This window comes from Somniosus microcephalus, unplaced genomic scaffold (assembly GCF_052327205.1).
Source record: "Somniosus microcephalus isolate GS21.2 unplaced genomic scaffold, FLI_Smic_1.0 unresolved_chr7, whole genome shotgun sequence".
Classification (NCBI taxonomy): Eukaryota; Metazoa; Chordata; class Chondrichthyes; order Squaliformes; family Somniosidae; genus Somniosus; species Somniosus microcephalus.
The window spans coordinates 33228474-33248764 of NW_028225185.1; the positions used below are offsets into that span (position 1 = coordinate 33228474).

The following is a 20291-nucleotide window of genomic DNA, read 5'->3' on the forward strand; positions in this document are numbered from 1 at the left end:
CTCACTGGGGTACGGGTCCCACAGACACTGATTCTCACTGGGGTACGGGTTCCACACACACTGACTCTCACTGGGGTACGGGTCCCACAGACACTGACTCTCACTGGGGTACGGGTTCCACAGACACTGACTCTCACTGGGGTACGGGTCCCACAGACACCGACTCTCACTGGGGTACGGGTCCCACAGACACTGACTCTCACTGGCATACGGGTCCCACAGACACTGACTCTCACTGGCATACGGGTCCCACACACACTGACTCTCGCTGGGGTACGGGTTCCACACACACTGACTCTCACTGGGGTACGGGTCCCACAGACACTGACTCTCACTGGGGTACGGGCCCCACACACACTGACTCTCACTGGGGTATGGGTCCCACACACACTGACTCTCACTAGGGTACGGGTCCCACACACACTGACTCTCACTGGGGTATGGGTCCCACAGACACTGACCCTCACTAGGGTACAGGTCCCACAGACACTGACTCTCACTGGGGTACGGGTCCCACAGACACTGACTCTCTCTGGGGTATGGGTTCCACACACACTGACTCTCACTGGGGTACGAGTCCCACAGACACTGACTCTCACTGGGGTACATTTGCACACACACTGACTCTCACTGGGGTACGGGTTCCACACACACTGACTCTCACTGGGGTACGGGTCCCACACACGCTGACTCTCACTGGGGTACGGGTCCCACAGACACTGACTCTCACTGGGGTACGGGTCCCACAGACACTGACTCACTGGCGTACGGGTCCCACACACACTGACTCTCACTGGGGTACGGGTTCCACACACACTGACTCTCACTGGGGTATGGGTCCCACACACACTGACTCTCACTGGGGTACGGATAATACAGACACTGACTCTCACTGGGGTATGGGTCCCACACACACTGACTCTCACTGGGGTACAGGTTCCACAGACATTGACTCTCACTGGGGTACGGGTCCCACACACACTGACTCTCACTGGGGTACAGGTCCCATAGACACTGACTCTCACTGGGGTACGGGTCCCACACACACTGACTCTCACTGGGGTACGGGTTCCACACACACTGACTCTCACTGGGGTACGGGTCCCACACACACTGACTCTCACTCGGGTACGGGTCCCACACACTCTGACTCTCACTGGGGTACGGGCCCCACAGACACTGACTCTCACTAGGGTACGGGTCCCACAGACACTGACTCTCACTCGGGTACGGGTCCCACAGACACTGTCTTTCACTGGGGTATGCATCCCACAGACACTGACTCTCACTGGGATACGGGTCCCACAGTCACTGACTCTCACTGGGGTGTGGGTCCCACAGACACTGACTCTCACTGGGGTACGGGTTCCACAGACACTGACTCTCACTGGGGTACGGGTTCCACAGATACCGACTCTCACTGGGGTACGGGTTCCACACACACTGACTCTCACTGGGGTACGGGTCCCACACACACTGACTCTCACTGGGGTACCGGTTCCACAGACACTGACTCTCACTAGGGTACGGGTCCCACAGACACTGACTCTCACTGGGGTACGGGTTCCACACACACTGACTCTCACTGGGGTACGGGTTCCACACACACTGACTCTCACTAGGGTACGGGTCCCACAGACACTGACTCTCACTGGGGTATGGGTCCCACACACACTGACTCTCACTGGGGTACGGGTTCCACACACACTGACTCTCACTGGGGTACGGGTCCCACAGACACTGACTCTCACTGGGGTACGGGTCCCACAGACACTGACTCTCACTGGGGTACGGGTCCCACACACACTGACTCTCACTGGGGTACGGGTCCCACAGACACTGACTCTCACTGGGGTATGGGTCCCACACACACTGACTCTCACTGGGGTACGGGTTCCACACACACTGACTCTCACTGGGGTACGGGTCCCACAGACACTGACTCTCACTGGGGTACGGGTCCCACAGACACTGACTCTCACTGGGGTACGGGTCCCACACACACTGACTCTCACTGGGGTACGGGTCCCACAGACACTGACTCTCTCTGGGGTACGGGTTCCACACACACTGACTCTCACTGGGGTACAGATAATACAAACACTGACTCTCACTGGGGTACGGGTCCCACACACACTGACTCTCACTGGGGTACAGGTTCCACAGACATTGACTCTCACTGGGGTACGGGTCCCACACACACTGACTCTCACTGGGGTACAGGTCCCACAGACACTGACTCTCACTGGGGTACGGGTCCCACACACACTGACTCTCACTGGGGTACGGGTTCCACACACACTGACTCTCACTGGGGTACGGGCCCCACACACACTGACTCTCACTAGGGTACGGGTCCCACACACTCTGACTCTCACTGGGGTACGGGTCCCACAGACACTGACTCTCACTAGGGTACGGGTCCCACAGACACTGACTCTCACTGGGGTACGTGTCCCACAGACACTGTCTTTCACTGGGGTATGGATCCCACAGACACTGACTCTCACTGGGATACGGGTCCCACAGTCACTGACTCTCACTGGGGTGTGGGTCCCACAGACACTGACTCTCACTGGGGTACGGGTTCCACAGACACTGACTCTCACTGGGGTACGGGTTCCACAGACACCGACTCTCACTGGGGTACGGGTTCCACACACACTGACTCTCACTGGGGTACGGGTCCCACACACACTGACTCTCACTGGGGTACCGGTTCCACAGACACTGACTCTCACTGGGGTACGGGTCCCACAGACACTGACTCTCACTGGGGTACGGGTTCCACACACACTGACTCTCACTGGGGTACGGGTTCCACACACACTGACTCTCACTCGGGTACGGGTCCCACAGACACTGACTCTCACTGGGGTATGGGTCCCACACACACTGACTCTCACTGGGGTACGGGTTCCACACACACTGACTCTCACTGGGGTACGGGTCCCACAGACACTGACTCTCACTGGGGTACGGGTCCCACAGACACTGACTCTCACTGGGGTACGGGTCCCACAGACACTGACTCTCACTGGGGTATGGGTCCCACAGACACTGACTCTCACTGGGGTACGGGTCCCACACCCACTGACTCTCACTGGGGTACGGGTCCCACAGACACTGACTCTCACTGGGGTACGGGTCCCACAGACACTGACTCTCACTGGGGTACGGGTTCCACACACACTGACTCTCACTGGGGTACGGGTCCCACACACACTGACTCTCACTGGGGTACGGGTCCCACACACACTGACTCTCACTGGGGTATGGGTCCCACACACACTGACTCTCACTGGGGTACAGGTCCCACACACACTGACTCTCACTGGGGTACGGGTTCCACAGACACTGACTCTCACTGGGGTACGGGTCCCACACACACTGACTCTCACTGGGGTACGGGTCCCACACACACTGACTCTCACTGGGGTACGGGTCCCACACACACTGACTCTCAGTGGGGTACGGGTCCATGGAGCTTCCCCACATTCTTGACGCGCCTCCTCTCGTGCACAGTCACAGCGAACCCTGTAAAATCTCCCAGTGGTATTCCTGCGGGATTGATCGGGTTGTCTTGCCCCCTACAGAAAGGACCAGAACCTCCTGTCTCCGGTGAACTGCTGGTACTTAATCCTGAATCAGACCCGGCGTGAGAGCAAGGACCACGGCGCCCTGAGCGAAGTTTACTCCAACAACATCGTCCTCCGACTCTCGCACATCAGCGAGGACGTCGCGCGGATCTCCAAGAAGGTAAAGCCGCCATTGAACGCTCACGGAGGGTGCGTTTGCAACCGTAGTCGCTTCTCTTAGGACCTGGTACGGTAACGCCGCCCTGTCGTGTCTCAGACGCGGGATCGCTCCAGCCCCGGGCAGAGGATAACACAGCCTCGGCCTCCGCTTGGGGACTGTGTGTTGAAGTGCGTCAGATACTAGCAACAGCCCGCCCCGGCCTTGCAACAGCACGCCCCGGCCTAGCATCAGCCCATCCCGGCCTAGCAACAGCACATCCTGGCCTAGCAACCGCACATCCCAGCCTTGCATCAGCCCGTCCCAGCCTAGCAACTGCATGTTCCGGCCTAGCAACAACACGTCCCGGCCTAGCAACTGCATGTTCCGGCCTAGCAACAACACGTCCCAGCCTAGCAACTGCATGTTCCGGCCTAGCAACAACACGTCCCGGCCTAGCAACCGCACACCCCGGCCTAGCAACAGCCTGCCCCGGCCTTGCATCAGCCCGCCCCGGCCTAGCAACAGCACATCCCGGCCTGGCAACAGCACATCCCGGCCTAGCAACGGCCCGTTCCGGCCTAGCAACCGCACACCCCGGCCTAGCAACAGCACGTCCTGGCCTTGCATCAGCTCGTCCCAGCCTAGCAACAGCATGTTCCAGCCTAGCAACAGCATGTTCCAGCCTAGCAACAGCCCATCCCGACCTAGCAACCGCACGCCCCGGCCTAGCAACAGCATGCCCCGGCCTAGCAACGGCACGCCCCGGCCTAGCAACAGCCCGCCTCGGCCTAGCAACGGCACGCCCTGGCCTAGCAACAGCCCGCCCCGGCCTAGCAACAGCACATCCCGGCCTAGCAACAGCACGTCCCGGCCGAGCAACAGCACGTCCCGGCCTAGCAACAGCACGTCCCGGCCTAGCAACCGCACGCCCCGGCCTAGCAACCGCACGCCCCGGCCTAGCAACCGCACGCCCCGGCCTAGCAACCGCACGCCCCGGCCTAGCAACAGCACGTCCCGGCCTAGCAACAGCACGTCCCGGCCTAGCAACAGCTCGTCCGGCCTAGCAACTGTCGCAATGGGCCATCCTGCCTAGTGATGGTTATTTCCGTCCAGCAACAGTGCCTGGTAATGGCCCCTCCCACTGGGTGATGAACTTTGGCACCGGGCCGATGACCCCTGGCACCGGGCCGATGACCCCTGGCACCGGCCGATGACCCCTGGCACCAGCCGATGACCTATTTGGACAGTTCAGCGGGATTGAACCATTCCAGCTGCCCAGGTCCATCCATGTGTAATATTTTATCCCTCAACCAACATCACCAATAAACAGATGATCCGGTCATTTATCACAGTGCTGTTTGTGGGAGCTTGCTGTGCGCAGGTTGGCTGCCGCGTTGCCCACATTCAAAGGTAGGCCGTGAAGCGCTTTGGGGGCGGTCCTGAGGTGGCGAAAGGCGCTGTGGCGATGCGAGTCCGTCTCTCTTTAACGGAAGGCCCCAGGTAACAGCTGGCGATTCCGTTCACAGAGCAAGGAGATCGGGATTCAGATGCAGGAGGAACTCTTGAAGGTCACCACCGAGCTTCAGACGGTGAGTATTGCCCGTCCTTCCTTCACCTGCGGAGCTCGGCGGAAAAGTAACGCCCCCCCCCGGTCCCTGATAACTCGTTAACCCGTGCCGAAAATTGGGATGGGTTGGCGGGCTGTGAGATGGGGCTGGTGGGGAGGGGGTTAGGGGGTGAGACGGGTTTGGGGGTGTGAGATGGAAGACCGATTTCACCCCTGTAAAGATGATTGTGTTGTTAACAAACCGTTGGGCTCTTCTCGCTCTCCGGAGTTGTAGTCACTCCCTACAGTCAAGAAGGGTCACTGATGCCAACCCCGGTGCTGATCTCAGTTGGACTCAGCACACCTGGGCTGGCGACAGGCGGCTATCAGCCAGTGTTGTGGCTCCCGATCGCTGCCCAGTGCCCCACCAACGCAGCACGCCCACCCGCCACCTTAACCACCCCCTCCCTCCGCCACCGGCGCACCGTGGCTGCAGTGCGGACCATCTACAAGATGCACTGCAGCAACCCGCCAAGGCTTCTTCGGCAGCACCTCCCAAACCCGCCACCTCTTCCGCCTAGAAGGACAAGGGCAGCAGGCGCGCAGGAACACCACCGCCTCCAAGTTCCTCCTCCGAGTCACACACACCATCCCGACTTGGAAATATATCGGCCGTTCCTTCATCGTCGCTGGGTCAAAATCCCGGAACTCCCTCCCTAACAGCGCTGTGGGAGCACCTTCACCACACGGACTGCAGCGGTTCAAGAAGGCGGCTCACCACCACCTTCTGAAGGGGCGATTAGGGATGGGCAATAAATGCTGGGCCTGGCCAGCGACGTCCACATTCCATAAACAAATTTTTTTTTAAATCCTTCCTTAGGTGCAGGGCCCAGAACTGAAGGCCGTAACTCCTGATGGGGTCTTAGCAGAGCTCTGTGCAGCTGTAGAAAGCAGAGGAGAGACAGAAAGGCAAAGGCGAAATTAGAAGGGCTGTGGGGAAAGAGCGGGGGGGGGGGCGGGGAATGCGACTAATTGGAGAGCTCGTTCAAACAACTGGCACAGGCAGGATGGGCCGAATGGCCTCTGACATGAATCAGTCATTCATGAAAGAAAGACTCATGAAATAATAATGAGCGGCCTGCTGGTGGCGCTGTCCAGGGAGAGTTTAAATACTCGGGCACGGGCCCAGCTTGCGCAGGGACATTCTTTAACAGGAACTAGTGAAGGACACAGCTGGACCTCCATGTTGTAAAACAGTTGATTAAAGCTCTGTTTAACGCTTAGACCAAGTACCTTGTAGTTTTCTGATGTCAGCCTCCTCCTGTGCTGTCTCGCTCTACGATTCTGGCAGGGCAGAGACGGGTAGGTGGGGAGGGAGGGGGGAAGCAGCCGCTGTGTCTGGCGGATGTCTGACGCTCTGCCCCTTTGTGGTTTTGTTGGCGCTCTGCCCCGTGACCAGGCCATGAAGACCTACCACACATACCACCTGGACAGCGTCGTGGCGGAGACCAAGCTGAAGGAGGTCGAGAAGCTGGAGGAGAAGCAGTGCGGGAAATCCACAGAGCAAGGAGGCGGCCTGCTCACAGTCGACAACAAGGCCCAGAGACGGAGCTCCCTGCGCAAGATCGAGAAAATGAAGGAGAAGGTACAGCACGGGGTAGATACAGAGTAAAGCTCCCTCTACACTGTCCCATCAAACACTCCCAGGGCAGGTACAGCACGGGTTAGATACAGAGTAAAGCTCCCTCTACACTGTCCCATCAAACACTCCCAGGGCAGGTACAGCACGGGGTTAGATACAGAGTAAAGCTCCCTCTACACTGTCCCATCAAACACTCCCAGGGCAGGTACAGCACGGGGTTAGATACAGAGTAAAGCTCCCTCTACACTGTCCCCATCAAACACTCCCAGGGCAGGTACAGCACGGGGTTAGATACAGAGTAAAGCTCCCTCTACACTGTCCCATCAAACACTCCCAGGGCAGGTACAACACGATTAGATACAGAGTAAAGCTCCCTCTACACTGTCCCAATCAAACACTCCCAGGGCAGGTACAGCACGGGTTAGATACAGAGTGAAGCTCCCTCTACACTGTCCCCATCAAACACCCCCAGGGCAGGTACAGCACGGGTTAGATACAGAGTAAAGCTCCCTCTACACTGTCCCATCAAACACTCCCAGGGCAGGTACAGCACGGGTTAGATACAGAGTAAAGCTCCCTCTACACTGTCCCATCAAACACTCCCAGGGCAGGTACAGCATGGGTTAGATACAGAGTAAAGCTCCCTCTACACTGTCCCCATCAAACACTCCCAGGGCAGGTACAGCACGGGGTTAGATACAGAGTAAAGCTCCCTCGACACTGTCCCCATCAAACACTCCCAGGGCAGGTACAGCACGGGGTTAGATACAGAGTAAAGCTCCCTCTACACTGTCCCCATCAAACACTCCCAGGGCAGGTACAGCACGGGTTAGATACAGAGTAAAGCTCCCTCTACACTGTCCCCATCAAACACTCCCAGGGCAGGTACAGCACGGATTAGATACAGAGTAAAGCTCCCTCTACACTGTCCCATCAAACACTCCCAGGGCAGGTACAGCACGGGTTAGATACAGAGTAAAGCTCCCTCTACACTGTCCCCATCAAACACTCCCAGGGCAGGTACAGCACGGGTTAGATACAGAGTAAAGCTCCCTCTACACTGTCCCATCAAACACTCCCAGGGCAGGTACAGCACGGGGTTAGATACAGAGTAAAGCTCCCTCTACACTGTCCCATCAAACACTCCCAGGGCAGGCACAGCACGGGTTAGATACAGAGTAAAGCTCTCTCTACACTGTCCCATCAAACACTCCCAGGGCAGGTACAGCACGGGGTTAGATACAGAGTAAAGCTCCCTCTACACTGTCCCCATCAAACACTCCCAGGGCAGGTACAGCACGGGGTTAGATACAGAGTAAAGCTCTCTCTACACTGTCCCATCAAACACTCCCAGGGCAGGTACAGCACGGGGTTAGATACAGAGTAAAGCTCCCTCTACACTGTCCCCATCAAACACTCCCAGGGCAGGTACAGCACGGGTTAGATACAGAGTAAAACTCCCTCTACACTGTCCCATTAAACACTCCCAGGGCAGGTACAGCACGGGTTAGATACAGAGTAAAGCTCCCTCTACACTGTCCCCATCAAACACTCCCAGGGCAGGTACAGCACGGGTTAGATACAGAGTAAAGCTCCCTCTACACTGTCCCATCAAACACTCCCAGGGCAGGTACAGCACGGATTAGATACAGAGTAAAGCTCCCTCTACACTGTCCCAATCAAACACTCAGGGCAGGTACAGCACGGGTTAGATACAGAGTAAAGCTCCTTCTACACTGTCCCCATCAACACCCCCAGGGCAGGTACAGCACGGGTTAGATACAGAGTAAAGCTCCCTCTACACTGTCCCATCAAACACTCCCAGGGCAGGTACAGCACGGGTTAGATACAGAGTAAAGCTCCCTCTACACTGTCCCATCAAACACTCCCAGGGCAGGTACAGCACGGGTTAGATACAGAGTAAAGCTCCCTCTACACTGTCCCCATCAACACTCCCAGGGCAGGTACAGCACGGGGTTAGATACAGAGTAAAGCTCCTCTACACTGTCCCCATCAAACACTCCCAGGGCAGGTACAGCACGGGGTTAGATACAGAGTAAAGCTCCCTCTACACTGTCCCCATCAAACACTCCAGGGCAGGTACAGCATGGGTTAGATACAGAGTAAAGCTCCCTCTACACTGTCGCCATCAAACACTCCAGGGCAGGTACAGCACGGGGTTAGATACAGAGTAAAGCTCCCTCTACACTGTCCTCATCAAACTCTCTCAGGGCAGGTACAGCACGGGTTAGATACAGAGTAAAGCTCCCTCTACACTGTCCCCATCAAACACTCCCAGGGCAGGTACAGCACGGGTTAGATACAGAGTAAAGCTCCCTCTACACTGTCCCCATCAAACACTCCCAGGGCAGGTACAGCACGGATTAGATACAGAGTAAAGCTCCCTCTACACTGTCCCATCAAACACTCCCAGGGCAGGTACAGCACGGGGTTAGATACAGAGTAAAGCTCCCTCTACACTGTCCCCATCAAACACTCCCAGGGCAGGTGCAGCATGGGTTAGATACAGAGTAAAGCTCCCTCTACACTGTCCCCATCAAACATTCCCAGGGCAGGTACAGCACGGGTTAGATACAGAGTAAAGCTCCCTCTACACTGTCCCATCAAACACTCCCAGGGCAGGTACAGCACGGGTTAGATACAGAGTAAAGCCCCCTCGACACTGTCCCATCAAACACTCCCAGGGCAGGTACAGCACGGGTTAGATACAGAGTAAAGCTCCCTCTACACTGTCCCCATCAAACACTCCCAGGGCAGGAACAGCACGGGTTAGATACAGAGTAAAGCTCCCTCTACACTGTCCATCAAACACTCCCAGGGCAGGTACAGCACGGGGTTAGATACAGAGTAAAGCTCCCTCTACACTGTCCCATCAAACACTCCCAGGGCAGGTACAGCACGGGTTAGATACAGAGTAAAGCTCTCTCTACACTGTCCCATCAAATACTCCCAGGGCAGGTACAGCACGGGGTTAGATACAGAGTAAAGCTCCCTCAACACTGTCCCCATCAAACATTCCCAGGGCAGGTACAGCACGGGTTAGATACAGAGTAAAGCTCCCTCTACACTGTCCCATCAAACACTCCCAGGGCAGGTACAGCACGGGTTAGATACAGAGTAAAGCTCCCTCTACACTGTCCATCAAACACTCCCAGGGCAGGTACAGCACGGGTTAGATACAGAGTAAAGCTCCTCTACACTGTCCCATCAAACACTCCCAGGGCAGGTACAGCATGGGTTAGATACAGAGTAAAGCTCCCTCTACACTGTCCCCATCAAACACTCCCAGGGCAGGTACAGCACGGGGTTAGATACAGAGTAAAGCTCCCTCTACACTGTCCCCATCAAACACTCCCAGGGCAGGTACAGCACGGGGTTAGATACAGAGTAAAGCTCCCTCTACACTGTCCCCATCAAACACTCCCAGGGCAGGTACAGCATGGGTTAGATACAGAGTAAAGCTCCCTCTACACTGTCGCCATCAAACACTCCCAGGGCAGGTACAGCACGGGGTTAGATACAGAGTAAAGCTCCCTCTACACTGTCCTCATCAAACTCTCTCAGGGCAGGTACAGCACGGGTTAGATACAGAGTAAAGCTCCCTCTACACTGTCCCCATCAAACACTCCCAGGGCAGGTACAGCACGGGTTAGATACAGAGTAAAGCTCCCTCTACACTGTCCCATCAAACACTCCCAGGGCAGGTACAGCACGGGGTTAGATACAGAGTAAAGCTCCCTCTACACTGTCCCCATCAAACACTCCCAGGGCAGGTGCAGCATGGGTTAGATACAGAGTAAAGCTCCCTCTACACTGTCCCCATCAAACATTCCCAGGGCAGGTACAGCACGGGTTAGATACAGAGTAAAGCTCCCTCTACACTGTCCCATCAAACACTCCCAGGGCAGGTACAGCACGGGTTAGATACAGAGTAAAGCTCCCTCTACACTGTCCCATCAAACACTCCCAGGGCAGGTACAGCACGGGTTAGATACAGAGTAAAGCTCCCTCTACACTGTCCCCATCAAACACTCCCAGGGCAGGTACAGCACGGGTTAGATACAGAGTAAAGCTCCTCTACACTGTCCCATCAAACACTCCCAGGGCAGGTACAGCACGGGGTTAGATACAGAGTAAAGCTCCTTCTACACTGTCCATCAAACACTCCCAGGGCAGGTACAGCACGGGTTAGATACAGAGTAAAGCTCTCTCTACACTGTCCCATCAAACACTCCCAGGGCAGGTACAGCACGGGGTTAGATACAGAGTAAAGCTCCCTCTACACTGTCCCCATCAAACATTCCCAGGGCAGGTACAGCACGGGTTAGATACAGAGTAAAGCTCCCTCTACACTGTCCCATCAAACACTCCCAGGGCAGGTACAGCACGGGTTAGATACAGAGTAAAGCTCCCTCTACACTGTCCCATCAAACACTCCCAGGGCAGGTACAGCACGAGTTAGATACAGAGTAAAGCTCCCTCTACACTGTCCCCATCAAACACTCCCAGGGCAGGTACAGCACGGGTTAGATACAGAGTAAAGCTCCCTCTACACTGTCCCATCAAACACTCCCAGGGCAGGTACAGCACGGGGTTAGATACAGAGTAAAGCTCCCTCTACACTGTCCCATCAAACACTCCCAGGGCAGGCACAGCACGGGTTAGATACAGAGTAAAGCTCTCTCTACACTGTCCCATCAAACACTCCCAGGGCAGGTACAGCACGGGGTTAGATACAGAGTAAAGCTCCCTCTACACTGTCCCCATCAAACACTCCCAGGGCAGGTACAGCACGGGTTAGATACAGAGTAAAACTCCCTCTACACTGTCCATTAAACACTCCAGGGCAGGTACAGCACGGGTTAGATACAGAGTAAAGCTCCCTCTACACTGTCCCCATCAAACACTCCCAGGGCAGGTACAGCACGGGTTAGATACAGAGTAAAGCTCCCTCTACACTGTCCCATCAAACACTCCCAGGGCAGGTACAGCACGGATTAGATACAGAGTAAAGCTCCCTCTACACTGTCCCAATCAAACACTCCCAGGGCAGGTACAGCACGGGTTAGATACAGAGTAAAGCTCCTTCTACACTGTCCCCATCAAACACCCCCAGGGCAGGTACAGCACGGGTTAGATACAGAGTAAAGCTCCCTCTACACTGTCCATCAAACACTCCCAGGGCAGGTACAGCACGGGTTAGATACAGAGTAAAGCTCCCTCTACACTGTCCCATCAAACACTCCCAGGGCAGGTACAGCACGGGTTAGATACAGAGTAAAGCTCCCTCTACACTGTCCCCATCAAACACTCCCAGGGCAGGTACAGCACGGGGTTAGATACAGAGTAAAGCTCCCTCTACACTGTCCCCATCAAACACTCCCAGGGCAGGTACAGCACGGGTTAGATACAGAGTAAAGCTCCCTCTACACTGTCCCATCAAACACTCCCAGGGCAGGTACAGCATGGGTTAGATACAGAGTAAAGCTCCCTCTACACTGTCGCCATCAAACACTCCCAGGGCAGGTACAGCACGGGGTTAGATACAGAGTAAAGCTCCCTCTACACTGTCCTCATCAAACTCTCTCAGGGCAGGTACAGCACGGGTTAGATACAGAGTAAAGCTCCTCTACACTGTCCCCATCAAACACTCCCAGGGCAGGTACAGCACGGGTTAGATACAGAGTAAAGCTCCCTCTACACTGTCCCCATCAAACACTCCCAGGGCAGGTACAGCACGGATTAGATACAGAGTAAAGCTCCCTCTACACTGTCCCATCAAACACTCCCAGGGCAGGTACAGCACGGGGTTAGATACAGAGTAAAGCTCCCTCTACACTGTCCCCATCAAACACTCCCAGGGCAGGTGCAGCATGGGTTAGATACAGAGTAAAGCTCCCTCTACACTGTCCCCATCAAACATTCCCAGGGCAGGTACAGCACGGGTTAGATACAGAGTAAAGCTCCCTCTACACTGTCCCATCAAACACTCCCAGGGCAGGTACAGCACGGGTTAGATACAGAGTAAAGCCCCCTCGACACTGTCCCATCAAACACTCCCAGGGCAGGTACAGCACGGGTTAGATACAGAGTAAAGCTCCCTCTACACTGTCCCCATCAAACACTCCCAGGGCAGGAACAGCACGGGTTAGATACAGAGTAAAGCTCCCTCTACACTGTCCCATCAAACACTCCCAGGGCAGGTACAGCACGGGGTTAGATACAGAGTAAAGCTCCCTCTACACTGTCCCATCAAACACTCCCAGGGCAGGTACAGCACGGGTTAGATACAGAGTAATGCTCTCTCTACACTGTCCCATCAAATACTCCCAGGGCAGGTACAGCACGGGGTTAGATACAGAGTAAAGCTCCCTCAAACACTGTCCCCATCAAACATTCCCAGGGCAGGTACAGCACGGGTTAGATACAGAGTAAAGCTCCCTCTACACTGTCCCATCAAACACTCCCAGGGCAGGTACAGCACGGGTTAGATACAGAGTAAAGCTCCCTCTACACTGTCCCATCAAACACTCCCAGGGCAGGTACAGCACGGGTTAGATACAGAGTAAAAGCTCCCTCTACACTGTCCCATCAAACACTCCCAGGGCAGGTACAGCATGGGTTAGATGCAGAGTAAAGCTCCCTCTACACTGTCCCCATCAAACACTCCCAGGGCAGGTACAGCACGGGGTTAGATACAGAGTAAAGCTCCCTCTACACTGTCCCCATCAAACACTCCAGGGCAGGTACAGCACGGGGTTAGATACAGAGTAAAGCTCCCTCTACACTGTCCCCATCAAACACTCCCAGGGCAGGTACAGCATGGGTTAGATACAGAGTAAAGCTCCCTCTACACTGTCGCCATCAAACACTCCCAGGGCAGGTACAGCACGGGGTTAGATACAGAGTAAAGCTCCCTCTACACTGTCCTCATCAAACTCTCTCAGGGCAGGTACAGCACGGGTTAGATACAGAGTAAAGCTCCCTCTACACTGTCCCCATCAAACACTCCCAGGGCAGGTACAGCACGGGTTAGATACAGAGTAAAGCTCCCTCTACACTGTCCCATCAACACTCCCAGGGCAGGTACAGCACGGGGTTAGATACAGAGTAAAGCTCCCTCTACACTGTCCCCATCAAACACTCCAGGGCAGGTGCAGCATGGGTTAGATACAGAGTAAAGCTCCTCTACACTGTCCCCATCAAACATTCCCAGGGCAGGTACAGCACGGGTTAGATACAGAGTAAAGCTCCCTCTACACTGTCCCATCAAACACTCCCAGGGCAGGTACAGCACGGGTTAGATACAGAGTAAAGCTCCCTCTACACTGTCCCATCAAACACTCCCAGGGCAGGTACAGCACGGGTTAGATACAGAGTAAAGCTCCCTCTACACTGTCCCCATCAAACACTCCCAGGGCAGGTACAGCACGGGTTAGATACAGAGTAAAGCTCCCTCTACACTGTCCCATCAAACACTCCCAGGGCAGGTACAGCACGGGGTTAGATACAGAGTAAAGCTCCTTCTACACTGTCCCATCAAACACTCCCAGGGCAGGTACAGCACGGGTTAGATACAGAGTAAAGCTCTCTCTACACTGTCCCATCAAACACTCCCAGGGCAGGTACAGCACGGGGTTAGATACAGAGTAAAGCTCCTCTACACTGTCCCCATCAAACATTCCCAGGGCAGGTACAGCACGGGTTAGATACAGAGTAAAGCTCCCTCTACACTGTCCCATCAAACACTCCCAGGGCAGGTACAGCACGGGTTAGATACAGAGTAAAGCTCCCTCTACACTGTCCCATCAAACACTCCCAGGGCAGGTACAGCACGAGTTAGATACAGAGTAAAGCTCCCTCTACACTGTCCCCATCAAACACTCCCAGGGCAGGTACAGCACGGGTTAGATACAGAGTAAAGCTCCCTCTACACTGTCCCATCAAACACTCCCAGGGCAGGTACAGCACGGGGTTAGATACAGAGTAAAGCTCCCTCTACACTGTCCCATCAAACACTCCCAGGGCAGGCACAGCACGGGTTAGATACAGAGTAAAGCTCTCTCTACACTGTCCCATCAAACACTCCCAGGGCAGGTACAGCACGGGGTTAGATACAGAGTAAAGCTCCCTCTACACTGTCCCATCAAACACTCCCAGGGCAGGTACAGCACGGGGTTAGATACAGAGTAAAGCTCTCTCTGCACTGTCCCATCAAACACTCCCAGGGCAGGTACAGCACGGGGTTAGATACAGAGTAAAGCTCCCTCTACACTGTCCCCATCAAACACTCCCAGGGCAGGTACAGCACGGGTTAGATACAGAGTAAAACTCCCTCTACACTGTCCCATTAAACACTCCCAGGGCAGGTACAGCACGGGTTAGATACAGAGTAAAGCTCCCTCTACACTGTCCCCATCAAACACTCCCAGGGCAGGTACAGCACGGGTTAGATACAGAGTAAAGCTCCCTCTACACTGTCCCATCAAACACTCCCAGGGCAGGTACAGCACGGATTAGATACAGAGTAAAGCTCCCTCTACACTGTCCCAATCAAACACTCCCAGGGCAGGTACAGCACGGGTTAGATACAGAGTAAAGCTCCCTCTACACTGTCCCCATCAAACACTCCCAGGGCAGGTACAGCACGGGGTTAGATACAGAGTAAAGCTCTCTCTGCACTGTCCCATCAAACACTCCCAGGGCAGGTACAGCACGGGGTTAGATACAGAGTAAAGCTCCTCTACACTGTCCCCATCAAACACTCCCAGGGCAGGTACAGCACGGGTTAGATACAGAGTAAAACTCCCTCTACACTGTCCCATTAAACACTCCCAGGGCAGGTACAGCACGGGTTAGATACAGAGTAAAGCTCCTCTACACTGTCCCATCAAACACTCCCAGGGCAGGTACAGCACGGGTTAGATACAGAGTAAAGCTCCCTCTACACTGTCCCATCAAACACTCCCAGGGCAGGTACAGCACGGATTAGATACAGAGTAAAGCTCCCTCTACACTGTCCCAATCAAACACTCCCAGGGCAGGTACAGCACGGGTTAGATACAGAGTAAAGCTCTTCTACACTGTCCCCATCAAACACCCCCAGGGCAGGTACAGCACGGGTTAGATACAGAGTAAAGCTCCCTCTACACTGTCCCATCAAACACTCCCAGGGCAGGTACAGCACGGGTTAGATACAGAGTAAAGCTCCCTCTACACTGTCCCATCAAACACTCCCAGGGCAGGTGCAGCACGGGTTAGATACAGAGTAAAGCTCCCTCTACACTGTCCCCATCAAACACTCCCAGGGCAGGTACAGCACGGGGTTAGATACAGAGTAAAGCTCCCTCTACACTGTCCCCATCAAACACTCCCAGGGCAGGTACAGCACGGGGTTAGATACAGAGTAAAGCTCCCTCTACACTGTCCCCATCAAACACTCCCAGGGCAGGTACAGCATGGGTTAGATACAGAGTAAAGCTCCCTCTACACTGTCGCCATCAAACACTCCCAGGGCAGGTACAGCACGGGGTTAGATACAGAGTAAAGCTCCCTCTACACTGTCCTCATCAAACTCTCTCAGGGCAGGTACAGCACGGGTTAGATACAGAGTAAAGCTCCCTCTACACTGTCCCCATCAAACACTCCCAGGCAGGTACAGCACGGGTTAGATACAGAGTAAAGCTCCCTCTACACTGTCCCCATCAAACACTCCCAGGGCAGGTACAGCACGGGTTAGATACAGAGTAAGCTCCCTCTACACTGTCCCATCAAACACTCCCAGGGCAGGTACAGCACGGATTAGATACAGAGTAAAGCTCCCTCTACACTGTCCCAATCAAACACTCCCAGGGCAGGTACAGCACGGGTTAGATACAGAGTAAAGCTCCTTCTACACTGTCCCCATCAAACACCCCAGGGCAGGTACAGCACGGGTTAGATACAGAGTAAAGCTCCCTCTACACTGTCCCATCAAACACTCCCAGGGCAGGTACAGCACGGGTTAGATACAGAGTAAAGCTCCCTCTACACTGTCCCATCAAACACTCCCAGGGCAGGTACAGCACGGGTTAGATACAGAGTAAAGCTCCCTCTACACTGTCCCCATCAAACACTCCCAGGGCAGGTACAGCACGGGGTTAGATACAGAGTAAAGCTCCCTCTACACTGTCCCCATCAAACACTCCCAGGGCAGGTACAGCACGGGGTTAGATACAGAGTAAAGCTCCCTCTACACTGTCCCATCAAACACTCCCAGGGCAGGTACAGCATGGGTTAGATACAGAGTAAAGCTCCCTCTACACTGTCGCCATCAAACACTCCCAGGGCAGGTACAGCACGGGGTTAGATACAGAGTAAAGCTCCCTCTACACTGTCCTCGATCAAACTCTCTCAGGGCAGGTACAGCACGGGTTAGATACAGAGTAAAGCTCCCTCTACACTGTCCCCATCAAACACTCCCAGGGCAGGTACAGCACGGGTTAGATACAGAGTAAAGCTCCCTCTACACTGTCCCCATCAAACACTCCCAGGGCAGGTACAGCACGGATTAGATACAGAGTAAAGCTCCCTCTACACTGTCCCATCAAACACTCCCAGGGCAGGTACAGCACGGGGTTAGATACAGAGTAAAGCTCCCTCTACACTGTCCCCATCAAACACTCCCAGGGCAGGTGCAGCATGGGTTAGATACAGAGTAAAGCTCCCTCTACACTGTCCCCATCAAACATTCCCAGGGCAGGTACAGCACGGGTTAGATACAGAGTAAAGCTCCCTCTACACTGTCCCATCAAACACTCCCAGGGCAGGTACAGCACGGGGTTAGATACAGAGTAAAGCCCCCTCGACACTGTCCCATCAAACACTCCCAGGGCAGGTACAGCACGGGTTAGATACAGAGTAAAGCTCCTCTACACTGTCCCATCAAACACTCCCAGGGCAGGAACAGCACGGGTTAGATACAGAGTAAAGCTCCCTCTACACTGTCCCATCAAACACTCCAGGGCAGGTACAGCACGGGGTTAGATACAGAGTAAAGCTCCCTCTACACTGTCCCATCAAACACTCCCAGGGCAGGTACAGCACGGGTTAGATACAGAGTAAAGCTCTCTCTACACTGTCCCATCAAATACTCCCAGGGCAGGTACAGCACGGGGTTAGATACAGAGTAAAGCTCCCTCAACACTGTCCCCATCAAACATTCCCAGGGCAGGTACAGCACGGGTTAGATACAGAGTAAAGCTCCCTCTACACTGTCCATCAAACACTCCCAGGGCAGGTACAGCACGGGTTAGATACAGAGTAAAGCTCCCTCTACACTGTCCCATCAAACACTCCCAGGGCAGGTACAGCACGGGTTAGATACAGAGTAAAGCTCCCTCTACACTGTCCCATCAAACACTCCCAGGGCAGGTACAGCATGGGTTAGATACAGAGTAAAGCTCCCTCTACACTGTCCCCATCAAACACTCCCAGGGCAGGTACAGCACGGGGTTAGATACAGAGTAAAGCTCCCTCTACACTGTCCCCATCAAACACTCCCAGGGCAGGTACAGCACGGGGTTAGATACAGAGTAAAGCTCCTCTACACTGTCCCCATCAAACACTCCCAGGGCAGGTACAGCATGGGTTAGATACAGAGTAAAGCTCCCTCTACACTGTCGCCATCAAACACTCCCAGGGCAGGTACAGCACGGGTTAGATACAGAGTAAAGCTCCCTCTACACTGTCCTCATCAAACTCTCTCAGGGCAGGTACAGCACGGGTTAGATACAGAGTAAAGCTCCCTCTACACTGTCCCCATCAAACACTCCCAGGGCAGGTACAGCACGGGTTAGATACAGAGTAAAGCTCCCTCTACACTGTCCCCATCAAACACTCCCAGGGCAGGTACAGCACGGGTTAGATACAGAGTAAAGCTCCCTCTACACTGTCCCCATCAAACACTCCCAGGGCAGGTACAGCATGGGTTAGATACAGAGTAAAGCTCCCTCTACACTGTCCCCATCAAACACTCCCAGGGCAGGTACAGCACGGGTTAGATACAGAGTAAAGCTCCCTCTACACTGTCCCATCAACACTCCCAGGGCAGGTACAGCACGGGTTAGATACAGAGTAAAGCTCCCTCTACACTGTCCCATCAAACACTCCCAGGGCAGGTACAGCACGGGTTAGATACAGAGTAAGCTCCCTCTACACTGTCCCCATCAAACACTCCCAGGCAGGTACAGCACGGGTTAGATACAGAGTAAAGCTCCCTCTACACTGTCCCATCAAACACTCCAGGGCAGGTACAGCACGGGTTAGATACAGAGTAAAGCTCCTTCTACACTGTCCCATCAAACACTCCCAGGGCAGGTACAGCACGGGTTAGATACAGAGTAAAGCTCTCTCTACACTGTCCCATCAAACACTCCCAGGGCAGGTACAGCACGGGGTTAGATACAGAGTAAAGCTCCCTCTACACTGTCCCCATCAAACATTCCCAGGGCAGGTACAGCACGGGTTAGATACAGAGTAAAGCTCCCTCTACACTGTCCCATCAAACACTCCCAGGGCAGGTACAGCACGGGTTAGATACAGAGTAAAGCTCCCTCTACACTGTCCCATCAAACACTCCCAGGGCAGGTACAGCACGAGTTAGATACAGAGTAAAGCTCCCTCTACACTGTCCCATCAAACACTCCCAGGGCAGGTACAGCACGGGTTAGATACAGAGTAAGCTCCTCTACACTGTCCCATCAAACACTCCCAGGGCAGGTACAGCACGGGGTTAGATACAGAGTAAAGCTCCCTCTACACTGTCCCATCAAACACTCCCAGGGCAGGCACAGCACGGGTTAGATACAGAGTAAAGCTCTCTCTACACTGTCCCATCAAACACTCCCAGGGCAGGTACAGCACGGGGTTAGATACAGAGTAAAGCTCCCTCTACACTGTCCCCATCAAACACTCCAGGGCAGGTACAGCACGGGTTAGATACAGAGTAAAACTCCCTCTACACTGTCCCATTAAACACTCCCAGGGCAGGTACAGCACGGGTTAGATACAGAGTAAAGCTCCCTCTACACTGTCCCATCAAACACTCCCAGGCAGGTACAGCACGGGTTAGATACAGAGTAAAGCTCCCTCTACACTGTCCCATCAAACTCAACTCCCAGGGCAGGTACAGCACGGATTAGAACAGAGTAAAGCTCCCTCTACACTGTCCCAATCAAAACCCACTCCCAGGGCAGGTACAGCACGGGTTAGATACAGAGTAAAAGCTCCCTCTACACTGTCCCATCAAACACCCCCAGGGCAGGTACAGCACAGGACAGAGTTAGGGTAAAGCTCCCTCTACAC

At 54.5% G+C, this 20291-nt stretch overlaps 1 protein-coding gene across 1 annotated transcript in view; it reads left to right on the forward strand.

The window, feature by feature from the left end:
- Positions 1 to 20291, forward strand: part of LOC147086758 (SLIT-ROBO Rho GTPase-activating protein 3-like) — a 135379-nt gene that overhangs the window by 12190 nt on the left and 102898 nt on the right. Inside the window, 3 exon segments of the mRNA XM_085978927.1 lie at positions 3597 to 3759; positions 5265 to 5327; positions 6744 to 6929. Coding sequence (XP_085835053.1) covers positions 3597 to 3759; positions 5265 to 5327; positions 6744 to 6929 — 412 coding nt within the window.